This window comes from Coregonus lavaretus (assembly GCF_964263955.1).
Source record: "Coregonus lavaretus genome assembly, chromosome: 24".
Classification (NCBI taxonomy): Eukaryota; Metazoa; Chordata; class Actinopteri; order Salmoniformes; family Salmonidae; genus Coregonus; species Coregonus lavaretus.
The window spans coordinates 8363795-8383265 of record NC_140011.1 but is presented as its reverse complement, the minus strand read 5'-3'; the positions used below and the strand labels follow the sequence as shown (position 1 = coordinate 8383265).

The window sequence follows — 19471 nt, the reverse complement described above, 5'->3', positions numbered from 1 at the left end:
TGATGGCCACTCCAATACCTTGACTTTGTTGTCCTTAAGCCATTTTGCCACAACTTTGGAAGTATGCTTGGGGTCATTGTCCATTTGGAAGACCCATTTGCGACCAAGCTTTAACTTCCGGACTGATGTCTTGTGATGTTGCTTCAATATATCCACATAATTTTCCTTCCTCATGATGCCATCTATTTTGTGAAGTGCACCAGTCCCTCCTGCAGCAAAGCACCCCCACAGCATGTTGCTGCCAACCCCGTGCTTCACGGATGGGATGGTGTTCTTCGGCTTGCAAGTACCCCCTTTTTCCTCCAAACATAACGATGGTCATTATGGCCAAACAGTTCTATTTTTGTTTCATCAGACCAGAGGACATTTCTCCAAAAAGTATGATCTTTGCAGTTGCAAACCGTAGTCTGGCTTTTTTATGGTGGTTTTGGAGCAGTGGCTTCTTCCTTGCTGAGCGGCCTTTCAGGTTATGTCGATATAGGACTCGTTTTACTGTGGATATAGATACTTTTGTACCTGTTTCCTTCAGCATTTTCACAAGGTCCTTTGCTGTTGTTCTGTAATCGATTTGCACTTTTCGCACTAAAGTACGTTCATCTCTAGGAGACAGAACGCGTCTCCCTCCTGAGCGGTATGACGGCTACGTGGTCCCATGGTGTTTATACTTGCATACTATTGTTTGTACAGATGAACGTGGTACCTTCAGGCATTTGGAAATTGCTCCCAAGGATGAACCAGACTTGTGGAGGTCTACAATATTTTTTCTGGGGTCTTGGCTGATTTATTTTCATTTTCCCATGATGTCAAGCAAAGAGGCACTGGGTTTGAACGTAGGCCTTGAAATACATCCACAGGTACACCTCCAATTGACTCAAATTATGTCAATTAGCTTATCAGAAGCTTCTAAAGCCATGACATCATTTTCTGTAATTTTTCAAGCTGTTTAAAGGCACAGTCAACTTAGTGTATGTAAAGTTCTGACCCACTGGAATTGTGATACAGTGAATTATAAGTGAAATATTCTGTCTGTAAACAATTGTTGGAAAAATTACTTGTGTCATGCACAAAGTAGATGTCCTAACCGACTTGCCAAAACTATAGTTTGTTAACAAGAAATTTGTGGAGTGGTTGAAAAACGAGTTTAAATGACTCCAACCTAAGTGTATGTAAACTTCCAACTTCAACTGTAATCTTCAGTTTATTATCGCAGTACAGTAACACACAACTGTGATGCAGCACTTTTGGTTTCTTTCAGTCAACAATGCTGATATGATATCTCAACGCTCTTGAACTACTTTAATCTAAATGTTTTAAGCAATTTTATTGTTGACACCTGTTGGGTAACAGGTACATACATAACAAATAGACATAATAACATAGTTTATCTTTCAATTATTCATTTCAATATCTCACATGTGGGTTTCATCAGAATCTCAGAAGCTCGAGGAACCTCACACATGTCTGTCGTAGACAGACAAGTCGAGTGGCGAATGAGCCCCTCCCATCATTATAAGGAGCCACTCGCCCGCCCTCTGGTCATTCTCACCTCTCTTCATCATGAAGAGTACTATTTTCTAAGCTCTCCTCAGCTAACCTGGCTAGTATGCCACAAGACTTGCTATTCTACCAACTAGCTTTTCTACCTGGAAGGGTAGAATTACTAGCTCTCTCTCTCGTTTAGCTCAACCCACTACTGTGCCGCGTTGACTAGACCGACCGTCCTAGCTTCACTGCTTATCGGTCGAGAGCCATACTTTTGTTCATTGCAAGACTAACAAAGTGCTAGCTTCCTTTGACTAACATTGTGCTAACTAGCTAAGCTACTAGCCCACAAGGTGAATGCTAGCTACGTTCACATTGTAAAAGGTCCAATGCAGCCGTTTCTATCTCAATATCAAATCATTTCTGGATAACAATTAAGTACCTTACTGTTTTAAATTAAAATGGTAAAAAGAAACAATGGAAGGCAAAAACTCCATCCCACCAAAACAGGCTGAAATTTCAGGCACTCTTTTCAAACAGTTTCACTCAAAGTGTATTATCATATTTTTCAGTATTATTCCAACCTCATAGTGTGGAAATATATATAAAACACAGTAAAATCACGTTTTTGACTGCACAGGATTAGCTTTCTCCAGCTAGCACTGTGCTAACTAGCTAGGCTATTAGCTCACGTGGCGAATGCTAGTTACGTTTCACTTTGTTCTCGGATTAGCTGTTTTTGGGAGCCATGGAGCCTGCTAGCTTGGCCCAAGGGACACCGAGCAAAGATCCGGCCCCTACCCCAGCACTGGCACACCCGTGTCCATGCGAGACAACCATATCAGGCAAGGAAGCGGTGTTCAAAGACCCGCAGTCATGTGTCCATTGTAGGGTTTTTCCTGCTAACACCCTTCGTCAGAGAGAGTGCAGAGCAGCTCAGCGTGGTTCGTGTCCCGCACTGCCTTCGAGCGGGGAGACTACCTCACAGACCCAGACCTCATGGGCCGATGTCTTGGATGTCTATCCCGAGGGCCTTCACCCACTCTTCCAGGGCTTGGCTGCAGAGGAGGGGGTAGGGGAAGGGGACCTCTTTATCGACGACGACGATAGCGAGGGCATGACCAACCTCCTTCAGGCAGCGGAGGAGGAACAGAAGGCGCAAGCTCTTACCTCTAGGCCCTCTTCCGCCATTAGTGACGCATTGATGTTAGATGACAGATACTCACTCATCGATGTCTGCAAACGGCCAGTGGCCAGACTCAGCATTGAGTGGCCCGAAACCGAGAGGGGTGGCAGCGCAGAGAACGACTGGTACGACGGGAGAAAACTCCCCTCCCACACCATCCCAGGCAAGCAACTCCTCCCAACCATCCCAGCTTGTGTGGCAGAAGCCAAATGTAACTGGGACAAACAGTTGACCGGCAAAGCCAAAACCAGACTTTATGCCAACATGAATGTCAAAACATGGAGAGGCTGGGCCTCGGCAAGCCACCGGTGTCCATCTACCAAAAGGTCTACGTGTCTGCCGTACGTTCTGTACAGGCTTTGAATGTTACGTCCCTACTGCTGGCCTACCAGGCCTATTTTGATGCTGGAGATGCATAATCTCCTAGCTGTTGGCAAGCCTAACACAGACCTTTGGGATGAGATCTGTATCGTCACAGACCTCAATCTCCGAGCCTCCAGAGGCACCATTCAAGGCTGTGGCCGTGCCATGAGACATGCAGTGGTGGGGGAGAGAACCTTGTGGCTCAACTTGTCCAGCCTTTCGGACAAAGAGAAAGCAGATTTCCTTGACGCTCCTGTCGAGCTGAAGGAACTGTCGCCACCATGTGGCAGGAGTGCGAAGCCATCAACTTCTGCCTTCCCCGTAGACCCGGGAACCTTGGCGAGCCAGGGTATCACGGCAGGGAGAGGGCAATTCGCTGGCACCAGGGCCTTCCACGCGACGCCCCCAGCGATGCAGCGGGCTTCGATCCCACAGTTCAGATCCCCAAACAGGGGCCGACAGTGGGGAAAATGGTCCTTCGCTGCAGCCACAGAGGTCCCGCCCAGCTAATTCCCCTATGGGGAAGAAAGTGCGACGACCTAGGGGTACGCCCCTGCCACCTCTCAGGTGGAGAACAGACTTCCCCCCACCCCCCATTACAATGGGGGCGAGGCACATCTGTGATCCTAGAACCCTTTCCTTTGTGCATCGACCCATTTCCATGCTTTCACTCTTAAGGAAATCAGAGGGAATCCACTCTACCCCCGAGTGCCCTGCGTGCCACAGCTCCCCCCCCCCCCCCCCCCCCCCCCCCCCAAACAGAGCAAAAATACAATGAAAGGGCAACTCACTCCATCGCCTCAAGAGGGTGCTCCTGTATTCTACCAAAACCAATACCAAACCAATCAGGTGGTTGTTCGACAAAACAAAGCTTCGGACATCATTGATCACGTGCTTCTGATAAAGTGATACAAGCATCGGCACACTGCATCGAAGTAAACTGCTTAACGATTTCAACGCATGCCTTGGAGTTCCGGTATCAAACGTAACATTACCACTACATGCCACAAGAGCAGGCAACTGGCGTGCATGCGCAGTCCAGCCCTGGGTCTGGTCCATGGTTACGAAAGGGTACAGACAGGAGTTCACTCTGAGACCACCCGTTTTCAACAGTTTTGGAATCAATAGCGACTGGCGACTCGGCACGCATATTAGAACAGGAAATCTCCTCTCTATTAAGCAAAGAGGCTATCAGGGCGGTACCAGTGGCAGAGAGCTAACCTCGGCTTCTACTCACAGTACTTCCTGGTTCCCCAAAAAAGGGGGAGGGGTACGCCCAATTCTGGACCTATGGGTCCTCCATGGCTATCTGAAAAAGTTCACATTCCGTATGCTTACGTTCAATATACTGTCTCGCTCTATTCGTTGAGGTGACTGGTTCACATCAGTCGACCTGATCCTGACAGCACACAGAAGGTTTCTAAGGTTTGCTTCGGGCTAGCATTAGCTTCCCGTACGTTCAGCAAACGTGCAGAGGCAGCTCTGACACCCCTGAGAAACAAGGGGTTTAGAGTCTCCGCCTACATTACCTGCTTTGCTCCCCAGCCCGGGAGCAGTACAAGACACAACTTCCTTTGTAAGCCACCTCTCAGAGCTAGGGTTCAAGATCAATCAGATAAAGAGCTGTTTGGTGCCAATACAGAAAATAGAATACCTAGGCGTAATGCTGGTTTTTCGCTCTTATCGCGCAACCCTCTCGGACGACCACATCACGTCGTTCCGACAGTGCCTCTCCCAGGGCAAACAGGGTGCTCGGTCACGTTCAGAACATGACTCAGAGTGCTGGGTTGATGGCGTCAACCATCTCAGTAGTACCACTGGGACTACTGAGGATGAGAGACTTCCAGCGCTGGGTGTTTGCCCAAAATGTGTGTACATGGCATCACCTCAATCGTCTGATAAATGTGATATCCGCATGTGTCTCTGCTCTCCGTCACTGGAAGAGCCCTTCGATCTTCGTTCCTGGCACTCCCCTAGGGTTAGTGGCAAAGAGGAAGGTGGTGGCGACAGACGCGTCACTCACGGGCTGGGGCGCAATTCCACATTGCTCACATAAATTACCCCAAGTGGTGAAAACAGATCTGGGAGAGATACGGTCAAGCATCCATAGATGTCTTCGCATCGCACGAAAACACGGACTGCCCGCTGTTCTTCGCGCTAGCAGGAGACACCACTGGGAGTGGACGCGCTGGCACACCTTTGGCCAGGGGTGTTGCTTTACGCCTTTCCTCCTCTAAGCCTCATACTCCCCACTGTAGTCAGAGTGAGGGAAGAAGGCATTTTCCTTCATCTTAGTAGCTCCTCAGTGGACAGGCAAGCTCTGGATAGCGAAGATCATTCTCGTGCTGTACGACGAGCCCTGGCAACTCCCGTTATGCAGGGAACTTCTAAGCCAATTGAACAGAGAGATGTTCTGCCCTCACCCGGACGTGAGAGGTTAAATCTGGATGCGACAGGCCGGCCTCTCAGAGTCATTGAGACTATCCAGAGTGCTACGGCTCCTTCTACATGCTCACTGTATGGAAACAAGTGGTGCGTTTTTGAGAAGTGGTGTGACCAAAAACAGATCATTCCTTACCAATGCTCTGTATCCAAGGTTTTATGCTTTTTGCACAACCTTTTGGACAGAGGAAAGGCCTTCTCCACTGTTAAGGTCTATCTAGCCGATATCGCGGCTTGTCATATAGGCTTCGACAATAACACGGTGGGAAAACACTTCTTGTTATGTAGTTTCACGAATGGGGCTCGTCGCTTACGTCCAGTTTCCAAACCTTTAGCCCCGTCTTGGGATCCGTCTATTGTGCTTGAGGCTATTTCACAGCAGCCTTTTGAGCCACTGGAAAGCGTGGAGATGACATAGCTCTGCTTTAAGACCACTTTACAGGTCGCCCTTACGTCCGCAAAGCGAGCGAGCTGCATGCCGTCAGTTCACCATTCGTGCCTACAGTTTGCCCAGGGTTTTTCATGGTTTCGTTGTTTTCCAACCCCGCCTTTATGCGTAAGGTCAGCAGCAATTACAATCGTCTCGCCTTGGAGCTTGTGGTTTTCCACCCGCCACTCTTCCCTTGTACGTAAGAAGAGCGTCTCCACCGTTTGTCCAGTACGCACATTTACTTGGATAGAACAAGAGCTTTGCACAAAGGTAGGCCCCTCTCTTGTCAACGGTTGTTACATTGGATTGTGGAAGCTATTATATTGGCCTATAATAGAAATGGGATACAGCCTCCGGAGGGCCTGAGATTTGCGATGCGGCTTGTTGGGCATCCCCTAATACTTTTGTGAGGTTCTACTGGCTAGACGTCACTGCACCTTAATTGGTACATACTGTCCTCAGTTCCGTGGCCTCTGAGGATTGATACGTTGAGACTACCTGGCTTCGGAGAGCATGTTTGCGATAAGGGAGTTGGCCATATCCCACGAGAGATATCGAAACAAATATTTGAAAGAGAACTTCTCTTGATCTAAAAAGAAACCCAATGCCTTGAGTAACAGGGGGTCGCATGAATGAGCTTGATACCTGAGGTTAGGTGACTCCAGAGGTGGGCTCCCTCTCTGATTGGTTAGGTATGAGTGGGAGTGGCTGTTGAGTCGGGCGAGGGCTCGGTCAGCGAGGGAGGGCAAGGGAGAAGGAGAGACGAAGGGGGACTGTTGTTCCTCTAGTCCGAAGGAAGGTAGGGGTGGAGGAGTGTCGGTGGCCTGTAGGAGGAGGACCTCTGAGTCCACTGTGTTCCACACGCTGCTGTCAGTCAGTGTTACCCCGGCAACACTGACCTTAGCCTTGAGGTCATCCACCTGAGTGAGAGAGAGAGAGAGAGAGAGAGAGAGAGAGAGAGAGAGAGAGAGAGAGAGAGAGAGAGAGAGAGAGAGAGAGAGAGAGAGAGAACAACCGATAAATAGATCAATAAAGTATCTGCTCAAATACCATATCATCAATCGCGTGAGTTATGGTAAGGTGGTGTACCTCTGTGGAGAGCTGACTCCTGCCATTGATCATGGAGGCTGATTTGTCTGCAGCAGCAGAGTGAGAGAACTGTCTCTGGGTTCCTCTGGGGTGGGCCGTCTGGGACTTCACTGGAGAAAACAACACAACAAGAGACACTCTCTGAATGATAGTGCTAAATGATGCTAAATGATGTATTGACTGCTGGTGCTTTCTTGGCCAGGTCTCCCTTGCAAAAGAGACTTTGTCTCAATGGGCTTTTTTTGGTTAAACAAAAGTTTAATCAAAAATAAAAAATAAAATGAGAATAACTACAGCCAAGAGCATGGGGCAAGGCCATCAGTCAAACAGGGGGCTAAGACCATCACAAAAGAATGAGTGCTATGTAAGAACACAACATAATGGTAAAAATATACTAATTGATGTTCATCAAAACACAAACAGACCAACAGACTGATGATGGGTTAGGAAAGATTAAAGACTGTTCCAATCACAATCATCAAAACAACATTCCATTAGCCAATACCAGTTGAGAGGAGAATAGCATAGCAACCAATGACAATGGAATGCTAGAAAACATCAATTTCTGTTGACATGGCAGTTCTAGAATACATGATGGAAAAGATTCCTTCCTATTTCCCATATATCAGCTGCTTGGTTGCCCTTACAGAAAAAACACGGGAATTTCACATGTGAACACATGATCTTGTGTGATCTCGTGATCACATGTGATTTAATGTTAAGTTAATGTCATAACATGTGACAACATGTGATCAATAAAAATTACACGTGATAACATGTAAGCACGTGAGTACATGATCTCGTGAATTTTATGTTTAAAAAATGTCAACGTGATAACATGTGCGCAAATGAAAACACGATCTCATGTGAAATAAATGTGACAACATGGGGATGCACAATTTCAACATGTCATAATGTAATTTACAACCCAGGTGTCAAATGTAATTTACAATATTTTACTTTGAAAGGCATAATTTACATTAATTCAATTTAAACAGTCATGCAGGTTTTGTCTAGTTCCCGGTTTGTTCCAGGGACGTTTTTAGGACGTTCTTAGAATGTTGTGTCATGGTCTCCGTTGGTTTTTGTCTAGTTGCGGTGAAAATATAGTAAATATACAACTAGCTACAGTATTTTTACAGCTAAATTCAGGTGTTAATTTTAAAGGACAGTATGCTACTGTATGCTGATTACTTGGGAGTCAACCTCACAACCTCATGGCTGCTAGCTACCTGAAGTACCTGCTGCACCACCGGGTCTGTGGACATAATGGAGATTGGCAAGAATACATTTCTGCACTTTGCCTAAAGTTGCAGTAAAAATAAAGTAAATACAACAACTTGAAAGTGTTATTTCTATAAAATGACCTGGCGCTGACGAAGATGGCGGCCTCGCGACTAGCTCTTAGGAAATGTTGCGGTATTTGGTTTTTCGAAACAGGAAGTACCCATGCTAAGGACTATTCAACGCTGGTCTGATCAATCGGATCCACGCTTCAAGATTGTTTTGATCACGCGGACTGGGATACGTTCCAGGTAGCTTGTGATGAATATTTAGACTGAGTTTATCAGGAAGTGTATAGGAGACGTTGAGCCCACTGTGACTATTAAAACCTACCCTAACCAGAAACCGTGGACAGATGGCAGCATTCGTGCAAAACTGAAAGCGCGAACCACCGCATTTAACCATGGCAAGGTGACTGGGAATATGGCAGAATAAAAACAGTGTAGCTACTCACTCCGCAAGGCAATTAAACTGGCAAAACATCAGTATAGAGACAAAGTGGAGTCGCAATTCAACGGCTCAGACAGGAGACGTATGTGGCAGGGTCAACAGACAATCATTGACTACAAAAGGAAAACCAGCCAGGTCGCCGACACCGACGTCTCACTTCCAGACAAGCTAAACACCTTCTTCGCCTGCTTTGAGGATAACACAGTGCCACCGACGCGGCCCACTACCAAGGACTGTGGGCTCTCCTTCTCTGTGGCCGATGTGAGTAAGACATTTAAGCATGTTAACCCCCGCAAGGCTGCCGGCCCAGAAGGCATCCCTAGCCGAGTCCTCAGAGCATGCGCAGACCAGCTGGCTGGTGTGTTTATGGACATATTCAATCTCTCCCTATCCCAGTCTGCTGTCCCCACATGCTTCAAGATGGCCACCATTGATCCTGTACCCAAGAAAGCAAAGGTAACTGAACTAAATGACTATAGCCACGTTGCACTCACCTCTGTCATCATGAAGTGCTTTGAGAGACTAGTCAAGGATCATATCACCTCTACCTTACCTGTCACCCTAGACCCACTTCAATTTGCTTACCGCCCCAATAGATCCACAGACGATGCAATCGCCTGAACACTGCCCTATCCCATCTAGACAAGAGGAATACCTATGTAAGAATGCTGTTCATTGACTATAGCTCAGCATTCAACACCATAGTACCCTCCAAGCTCATCATTAAGCTCGAGGCCCTGGGTCTGAACCCAGCCCTGTGCAACTCGATCCTGGACTTCCTGACGGGCCGACCCCAGGTGGTGAAGGTAGGAAACAACATCTTCACTTCACTGACCCTCGACACTGGGGCCCCACAAGGTTGCGTGCTCAGCCCCCTCCTGTACTCCCTGTTCACCCATGACTGCGTGGCCAAGCACGCATCCAACTCAATCATCAAGTTTGCAGACGACACAACAGTAGTAGGCTTAGGCTTGATTACCAACAATGACGAGACAGCCTACAGGGAGGAGGTGAGGGCTCTGGGAGTGTGGTGCCAGGAAAATAACCTCTCACTCAACGTCAACAAAACAAAGGAGATGATCGTGGATTTCAGGAAACAGCAGAGGGTGCAGCCCCCTATCCACATCGACGGGACCGCAGTGGAGAAGGTGTAAAGCTTCAAATTCCTTGGCGTACACATCACTGACAAACTGAAATGGTCCACCCACGCAGACAGTGTGGTGAAGAAGGCGCAACAGAGCCTCTTTAACCTCAGGAGGCTGAGGAAATTTGGCTTGGCACCTAAAACCCTCACAAACATTTAAAGATGCACAATTGAGAGCATCCTGTCGGGCTGTATCACCACCTGGTACGGCAACTGCACCGCCCGCAACCGCAGGACACCGACAGCACCTGATGTCACAGGAAGGCCAAAAAGATCATCAAGGACATCAACCACCTGAGCCACTGCCTATTCACCCCACTATCATCCAGAAGGCGAGGTCAGTACAGGTGCATCAAAGCTGGGACAGAGAGAATGAAAAACAGCTTCTATCTCAAGGTCATCCGACTGTTAAATAGCCATCACTAGCACATTAGAGGCTGCTGCTGCCTATTGAAATCACTGGCCACTTTAAGAAATGGAACACTAGTCACTTTAATAATGTTTACATATCTTGCATTACGCATCTCATATGTATATACTGTATTCTATAATATTCTACTGTATCTTAGTCCATGCCGCTCTGTCATTGCTTGTCCATATATGTATATATTCTTAAATTCCATTCCTTACTTAGATTTGTGTGTATTGGGTATATGTTGTGAAATTGTTAGATATTACTTGTTAGATATTACTGCACTGTCGGAGCTAGAAGCACAAGCATTTCGCTACACCCGCAATAACATCTGCTAAACACGTGTATGTGACAAATAAAATTTGATTTGATTTGCTGCTGTATTCTAATTTTAATTACTGTAAAGAATCTTGCATAATTTTGTACTGTGACCACACTTGGGACTCAGCCTTAAATAGGATTTGAATTAATAATCTCTTGGTCACTAGCAACCTGAAATGTCCTGCTAGAGTGAAACTATGCCATCAGATCTGCGAGTGTGAAAGAGATATGGCCATAGACTTATTGGCAAGAATACATTTCTGCACTTTGATAAAAGCTGCCCAGAATCAAGTAAATAATTGTCCAATAATCACAACCAACAAAACATCAATGTACAACTGCAGTGCTCAAGGACACTTGACATAGAGTCTGCATTCATTCTTTGAGGATTTGAACTTGCAACCTCTTGGTTGTTTATTCATACAATATTCTAAAACAAGTTATGGTATGGTTAGGGTACCACGTTGTTATCTGGGGTACAAAAAGGTCAAAGGTACAGTGCCTTCCGAAAGTATTCATACCCCTTGACTTACTCCACATTTTGTTGTGTTACAGCCTGAATTCAAAATGGATTAAATCGATTTTTTTCTCACCCATCTACTGTACATACTGTATAATGCCCCATAAACATAAATATTTGCTAATTTATTTTAAATGAAATACATAAATATCTAATTTACATAACTATTCACACTTCTGAGTCAATAAATGTTAGAATCACCTTTGGCAGTGATTACAGCTGTGAGTCTTTCTGGGTAAGTCTCTAAGAACTTTGCCCACCTGGATTGTACAATATTTGCACATTTTTCTTTTCAAAATTCTTCAAGCTCTGTCAAGTTGGATGTTGGTCATTGCTAAACAGCCATTTTCAAGTCTTGCCATAGATTTTCAAGCAGATTTAAGTCAAAACTGTAACTAGGCCACTCAGGAACATTCAATGTCGTCTTAGTAAGCAACTCTAGTGTATGTTTGGCCTTGTGTTTTAGGTTATTGTCCTGCTGAAAGGTGAATTTGTCTCCCAGTGTCTGTTGGAAAGCCTAAAAAAATATAATCTCTAGTCCTTGCCGACGACAAGCATACCCATAACATGATGCAGACACTACCATTCTTGAAAATATGAAGTGTGGTACTAAGTGATGTGTTGCGTTGGATTTGCCGCAAACATAAAACTTTGTATTCAGGACATAAAGTTCATTTATTTGCTATATCTTCTGCAGTTTTACTTTAGGGCCTTGTTGCAAACAGGATGCATGTCTTGGAATATTTTAATTCTGTATACACTACCGGTCAAAACTTTTAGAACACCTACTCATTCAAGGGTTTTTCTTTATTTTTTACTATTTTCAACATTGTAGAATAATAGTGAAGACATCAAAACTATGAAATAACACATATGGACTCATGTAGCAACCAGAAAAGTGTTAAACAAATCAAAATATAGAAATTGCAGCCCAAATAAATGCTTCACAGAGTTCAAGTAACAGACACATCTCAACATCAACCTTTCAGAGGAGACTGTGTGAATCAGGCCTTCATGGTCGAATTGCTGCAAAGAAACCACTACTAAAGGACACCAATAATAAGAAGAGACTTGCTTGGGCCAAGAAACACGAGCAATGGACATTAGATAGGTGGAAATGTGTTCTTTGGTCTGGAGTATAAATTGGAAATGTTTGGTTCCAACTGCCGTGTCTTTGTGAGACGCGGTATGGGTGAACGGATGATTTCCGCATGTGTATTTCCTACCGTAAAGCATGGAGGAGGAGGTGTTATGGTGTGGGGGTGCTTTGCTGGTGACATTGTCTGTGATTTATTTAGAATTCAAGGCACACTTAACCAGCATGGCTACCACAGCATTCTGCAGCGATACGCCATCCCATTTGGTTTGGGCTTAGTGGGACTATCATTTGTTTTTCAACAGGACAATGACCCAACACACCTCCAGGCTGTGTAAGGGCTATTTTACCAAGAAGGTGAGTGATGGAGAGCTGCATCAGATGACCTGGCCTCCACAATACCCCGACCTCAACCAAATTGAGATGGTTTGGGATGAGTCGGACCGCAGAGTGAAGGAAAAGCAGCCAACAAGTGTTCAGCATATGTGGGAACTCCTTCAAGACTTTTGGAAAAGCATTCCAGGTGAAGCTGGTTGAGAGAATGCCAAGAGTGTGCAAAGCTATCATCAAGGCAAAGGGTGACTATTTGAAGAATCTCAAATATAAAATATATTTTGATTTGTTTAACACTATTTTGGTTATTAAATGATTCCATATGTGTTATTTCATAGTTTTGATGTCTTCACTATTATTCTGTAAACTTTTGACTGGTAGTGTAGGCTTCCTTCTTTTCACTCTGTTATTTAGGTTAGTATTGTGGAGTAACTACAATGTTGTGGATCCATCCTTAATTGTCTCCTATCACAGCCATTAAACTCAACTGTTTTAAAAAGTCACCATTGGCTTCATGGTGAAATCCTTGAGTGGTTTCCTTCCTCTCCGGCAACTAAGTTAGGAAGGACACCTGTATCTTTGTAGTGACTGGGTGTACTGATACACCATCCAAAGTGTAATTAATAACTTCACCATGCTCAAAGGGATATTCAATGTCTGTTTTTTTTTTTTTTTTTCCCATCTACCAATAGGTGCCCTTATTTGTGAGGCATTGGAAAACCTCCCTGGTCTTTGTGGTTAAATCTGTGTTTGAAATTCACTGCTCGACTGAGGGACCTTCCAGATAATTGTATGTGCAGGGTACAGAGATGAGGTAGTGATTTAAAAATCATGTTAAAAACGTATTTCACACAGTGTGAGTCCATGCAACTTATTATGTGACTTGTTAAGCACATTTCTACTCCTGAACTTATTTAGGCTTGCCATAACAAAGGGGTTGAATGCTTATTGACTCAAGATATTTCAGCTTTTCTTTTTCAAATTTGTAAAACATAATTCCATTTTGACATTATGGGATATTGTGTGTAGGTCACTGACACAAAATCTCAATATAATCTATTTTAAATTCAGGCTGTAACACAACAAAATTTGTAAAAGTCAAGGGGTGTGAATACTTTCGAAGGCACTGTACACTTCAGAGGTACACATGGGGCGGCAGGTAGCTTAGTGGTTAAGAGCGTTGTGCCAGTAACCGAAAGCTTGCTGGTTCTAATCCCCGAGCCGACTAGGTGAAAAATCTGTCGATGTGCCCTTGAGCAAGGCACTTAACCCTAATTGCTCCTGTAAGTCGCTCTGGATAAGAGCGTCTGCTAAATGACTTAAATGTAAATATGAACTCAAATGGTACAGCTCGGTACCTTATAGATATAATGGGACATTTTTCTACCCAATATTTTTTATATAAGGTGTGATCATCACTGCACTTGTACTGGTGGAGGTCATTAGCATATTTGGGGGCATGATGAAATAGATGTGTATTTATGCCAACCATCAGTGGAAGTGTTGTAGCAGTTTAAGTGTTCGATGGTTATGTGAGTAGAGCACTTCCTTTGACACTGTCTGTTCGGCAAACTTGGTAAGAGAATGTGTCAGTAATGAGCTGTACTGTGAAGAGGTTATTGTACATTTCCCAGTAAATTAATGGCAACTTGTTCCAGTATGAAAATGTATGCACTCACTAACTGTAAGTCGCTCTGGATAAGAGCGTCTGCTAAATGACTAAAATGTAAATGTAAATATGTAATTTATTAACTGGAAACTAAAAGTCACAATAAATTAATGGTAAAATGTTGCCAGTAACCTACAGGACACGTGCTGCTGCTAGCAACCTTGCTAGTAACCCACTGTGCCTTCACTTACTCTTCTGTTGACAACATACACATCACTTGCTGGCAGAATACTGTAACAGCGGCAGCCTATCAGAAGATTGCACGCATGGTTTATTCTAGGCATGGCTTTCAGCTAGCTCTTTTTAGTCTCACATAAGAGCGAATGTCATTCAATTTAATGTGCTATGTTAATTAACATTAAGCTTATACAGTGCATTCTTAAATTTTTCAGACCCCTTCCCTTTTTCCACATTTTATTATGTTACAGCCTTATTAAAAAAATAAAATAAAAAATGAATCATGCCAAAGCGAAAACTGTTTTTTAGACATTTTTGCAAATTTATCAAAAATATAAAACAGAAATACCTTATGTACATAAGTATTCAGACCCTTAGCTATGAGACTAGAAATTGAGCTCAGGTGCATCCTGTGGTAAGTTCAATTGATTGGACATGATTTGGAAAGGCACACACCTGTCCATATAAGGTCCCACAGTTGACAGTGCAGGTCAGAGCAGAAACCAAGACATGATGTCGAGGTCGAGGCCCAGACGGCATCACTAGCCGAGTCCTCAGAGCATGCACGGACCAGCTGGCTGGAGTCTTTTTGGACATATTCAATCTCTCCCTATCCCAGTCTGCAGTCCCCACTTGCTTCAAGATGTCCACCATTATTCCTGTACCCAAGAAAGCAAAGGTAACTGAACTAAATGACTATAGCCCCATTGCACTCACTTCTGTCATCATGAAGTTCTTTGAGAGGCTAGTTAAGGATCATATCACCTCTACCTTACATGACACCCTAGACAAACTTAAATTTGCATAACACCCCAATAGATCCACAGACGATACAATCACCATCGCACTCCACACTGCCCTATCCCATCTGGACAAGAGCAATACCTATGTAAGAATGCTGTTCATTGACTATAGCTCAGCCTTCAACACCATAGTACCCTCCAAGATCATCATTAAGCTCGGGGTCCTGGGTCTGAACCCCGCCCTGTGCAACTGGGTCCTGGACTTCCTGACGGGCTGCCCCCAGGTGGTGAAGGTAGGAAACAACACCTCCACTTCGCTGATCCTCAACACAGAGGCGTGCTCAGCCCCCTCATGCATTCCCTGTTCACCCATGACTGCGTGGCCACGCACGCTTCCAACTCAATCATCAAGTTTGCAGATGACACAACAGCAGTAGGCCTGATTACCAACAATGACGAGACAGCCTACAGGGAGGAGGTGAGGTCCCTGGTGGAGTGGTGCCAGGAAAATAACCTCTCCCTCAACGTCAACAAAACGAAGGAGCTGATGGTGGATTTCAGGAAACAGCAGAGGGAGCACGCCCCTATCCACATCGACGGGACCGCAGTGGAGAAGGTTCCTCGCCGTACACATCACTGACAATCTGAAATGGTCCACCCACACAGACAGTGTGGTGAATACATTTGACTTGGCCCCTAAGACCCTCACAAACCTTTACAAATGCACAATTGAGAGCATCCTGTCGGGCTGTATCACTGCCTGGTATGGCAACTGCACCGCCCGCAACCACAGGACTCTCCACAGGGTGGTGCGGTCTGCCCAACGCATCACCGGGGGCACACTGCCTGCCCTCCAGGACACCTACAGCACCTGATGTCACAGGAAGGCCCAGACGGCATCATCAAGGACATCAACCACCCGAGCCACGTACTGTTCACCCCGCTACCATCCAGAAGGCGAGGTCAGTACAGGTGCATCAAAGCTGGGACCGAGAGACTGAAAAACAACTTCAATCTCAAGGCCATCAGACTGTTAAATAGCCATCACTAGCCGGCTACCACCCGGTTACTCAACCCTGCACCTTAGAGGCTGCTGCCCTATATACATAGACATGGAATCACTGGCCACTTTAATAATGGAACACTAGTCACTTTAATAATATTTACATACTGCTTCATAGGTATACAGTGGGGGAAAAAAGTATTTAGTCAGCCACCAATTGTGCAAGTTCTCCCACTTAAAAAGATGAGAGAGGCCTGTAATTTTCATCATAGGTACACGTCAACTATGACAGACAATATGAGAAAAAAAATCCAGAAAATCACATTGTAGGATTTTTTATGAATTTATTTGCAAATTATGGTGGAAAATAAGTATTTGGTCAATAACAAAAGTTTCTCAATAGTTTGTTATATACCCTTTGTTGGCAATGACACAGGTCAAACGTTTTCTGTAAGTCTTCACAAACTGTTGCTGGTATTTTGGCCCATTCCTCCATGCAGATCTCCTCTAGAGCAGTGATGTTTTGGGGCTGTCGCTGGGCAACACGGACTTTCAACTCCCTCCAAAGATTTTCTATGGGGTTGAGATCTGGAGACTGGCTAGGCCACTCCAGGACCTTGAAATGCTTCTTACGAAGCCACTCCTTCGTTGCCCGGGCAGTGTGTTTGGGATCATTGTCATGCTGAAAGACCCAGCCACGTTTCATCTTCAATGCCCTTGCTGATGGAAGGAGGTTTTCACTCAAAATCTCACGAAACATGGCCCCATTCATTCTTTCCTTTACACAGATCAGTCGTCCTGGTCCCTTTGCAGAATAACAGCCCCAAAGCATGATGTTTCCACCCCCATGCTTCACAGTAGGTATGGTGTTCTTTGGATGCAACTCAGCATTCTTTGTCCTCCAAACACGACGAGTTGAGTTTTTACCAAAAAGTTCTATTTTGGTTTCATCTGACCATATGACATTCTCCCAATCCTCTTCTGGATCATCCAAATGCACTCTAGCAAACTTCAGACGGGCCTGGACATGTACTGGCTTAAGCAGGGGGACACGTCTGGCACTGCAGGATTTGAGTCCCTGGCGGCGTAGTGTGTTACTGATGGTAGGCTTTGTTACTTTGGTCCCAGCTCTCTGCAGGTCATTCACTAGGTCCCCCCGTGTGGTTCTGGGATTTTTGCTCACCGTTCTTGTGATCATTTTGACCCCACGGGGTGAGATCTTGCGTGGAGCCCCAGATCGAGGGAGATTATCAGTGGTCTTGTATGTCTTCCATTTCCTAATAATTGCTCCCACAGTTGATTTCTTCAAACCAAGCTACTTACCTATTGCAGATTCAGTCTTCCCAGCCTGGTGCAGGTCTACAATTTTGTTTCTGGTGTCCTTTGACAGCTCTTTGGTCTTGGCCATAGTGGAGTTTGGAGTGTGACTGTTTGAGGTTGTGGACAGGTGTCTTTTATACTGATAACAAGTTCAAACAGGTGCCATTAATACAGGTAACGAGTGGAGGACAGAGGAGCCACTTAAAGAAGAAGTTACAGGTCTGTGAGAGCCAGAAATCTTGCTTGTTTGTAGGTGACCAAATACTTATTTTCCACCATAATTTGCAAATAAATTCATTAAAATCCTACAATGTGATTTTCTGGATTTTTTTCTCTCAATTTGACTGTCATAGTTGACGTGTACCTATGATGAAAATTACAGGCCTCTCTCATCTTTTTAAGTGGGAGAACTTGCACAATTGGTGGCTGACTAAAAACTTTTTTTCCCCACTGTATCTGCAAATATTCACCTCAGCTCCGTCAGCTACCTCAGCTCTCTGGTCTTCCCTGGCTGCCTGACCCTGCTGAGACCCCTGTCACCTGATCCTCCTAAGATGAGGCATGACTTAGAATTACCTTGGTGTACATTAATTTATACATTATATTATCCAAGAATATAATCAATGGTTCAATAATTTAAATGACCATTATTCCCAGATCCCAGACTGTAGCTTTAAGCTTAAACTAATGTCATATAGCTACTGTAGGTCTACCCTTCAATTCAAGATGGAACTTTGTATAATTCACTGATGTTGTTAATATACTGCAAAATTCACCTGAGCTCCGTAGACTGGTCTTCCCTGGCTGTCTGACCCTGCTGGGACTCCTGTCACCATCTGATCCTGCTAAAACATGATAAGCAGTGTTGTGTACTGACTGTGCACTAGAGGGGGGGATCTGCGGGTCCCGACAGAGATCATTGCGGCGCGGTCGGCAGTTTTCATGCTGCAGGCGGGAGCGGGCGGTCAGACAGATGACTTTGGGATGAAAATATTTTTGTTGTCCCACAGATTATTTGGAAACGGTCCTCTTTCTGCTTTGTATGCGTTAGCCTAACTATTGTATTAAAAGCATATATTTTTCGCATGGACGGAGAATCACGTGGCAGTTAACTTAAATATGAAATTAACTTAAATATGATTAGACTGTAGTTTACTACAGTGTCTGTAAATAAATATTGATAATGGAAAGAAGTGGAGAGCGCAGAATGCAGCGTTGTGTCTTTCCATTTCATGTGGCTCTTCAGAGCCAACTCACCCATGCTCTGCAATGTCAAAGTGTGGGTTGGTTGGGACCAGTGATGTAGTGGTAAAAAAGGTGGGCAAACTATACTGAACAAAAATATAAAACAAAACATGTAAAGTGTTATAAAAGATCCCAGAAATGTTCCATACGCACAAAAGGCAGGATTGAATCTAAATTTGCCCGGCATTTTAGCTATCGTTGTGACGTTTGGCGGCACCTAATCAGTCAGTTCTGTACCTGCCTGGCTGAGTGGCAGTGTGGGTGCAATGAGTGAGCTCGCCTGGCAACCACAGCGCGAAACACGTGAGGAAATAAAACTTGGCAGTCTGCTTGGAAATTAATTTCCAAGACCAATATATGTTTCTAATATTTTTCATAAACATATTTGGTCATTATCTGTTCTCCTCTCAACTTGAGAAAATGTCTGATTTTCAAGGTATTCCAGTACTTGAATGCCAAATTCAAGTACTTTAAGCACCTTGTGCGAACCTTGTCTAATGTAGAGAGTGTGTTCAGGCTAAGCCTAACTGGAGGTAATAATGACTGACAGAATTCATCATCAGTTACACATCGGGTGCTTTTACTTGAACCTGGTTGGTTAGCTACCTGCAGATTCATGCAGGGTAGTAACGTCATGAGTTGGGATTATGGTTCATTGTTTACCTAGCTAGCTAGCTACATGTCTTAACAAATGACTCCACTATGCAAGTAACCACTTCGGGTGCGTTCGTAAATTCAGTCTGAGTATGCCAGAGCACAGAA

General features: G+C 44.7%; 1 protein-coding gene across 1 annotated transcript in view; it reads right to left on the bottom strand.

The window, feature by feature from the left end:
• The window catches only part of LOC311100048 (rho guanine nucleotide exchange factor 28-like), a 132365-nt gene that overhangs the window by 37814 nt on the left and 75080 nt on the right, over positions 1–19471 (bottom strand). Inside the window, 2 exon segments of the mRNA XM_084140790.1 lie at positions 6549–6823; positions 6993–7102. Of these exon segments, the coding sequence (XP_083996916.1) occupies positions 6549–6823; positions 6993–7102 (385 nt within the window).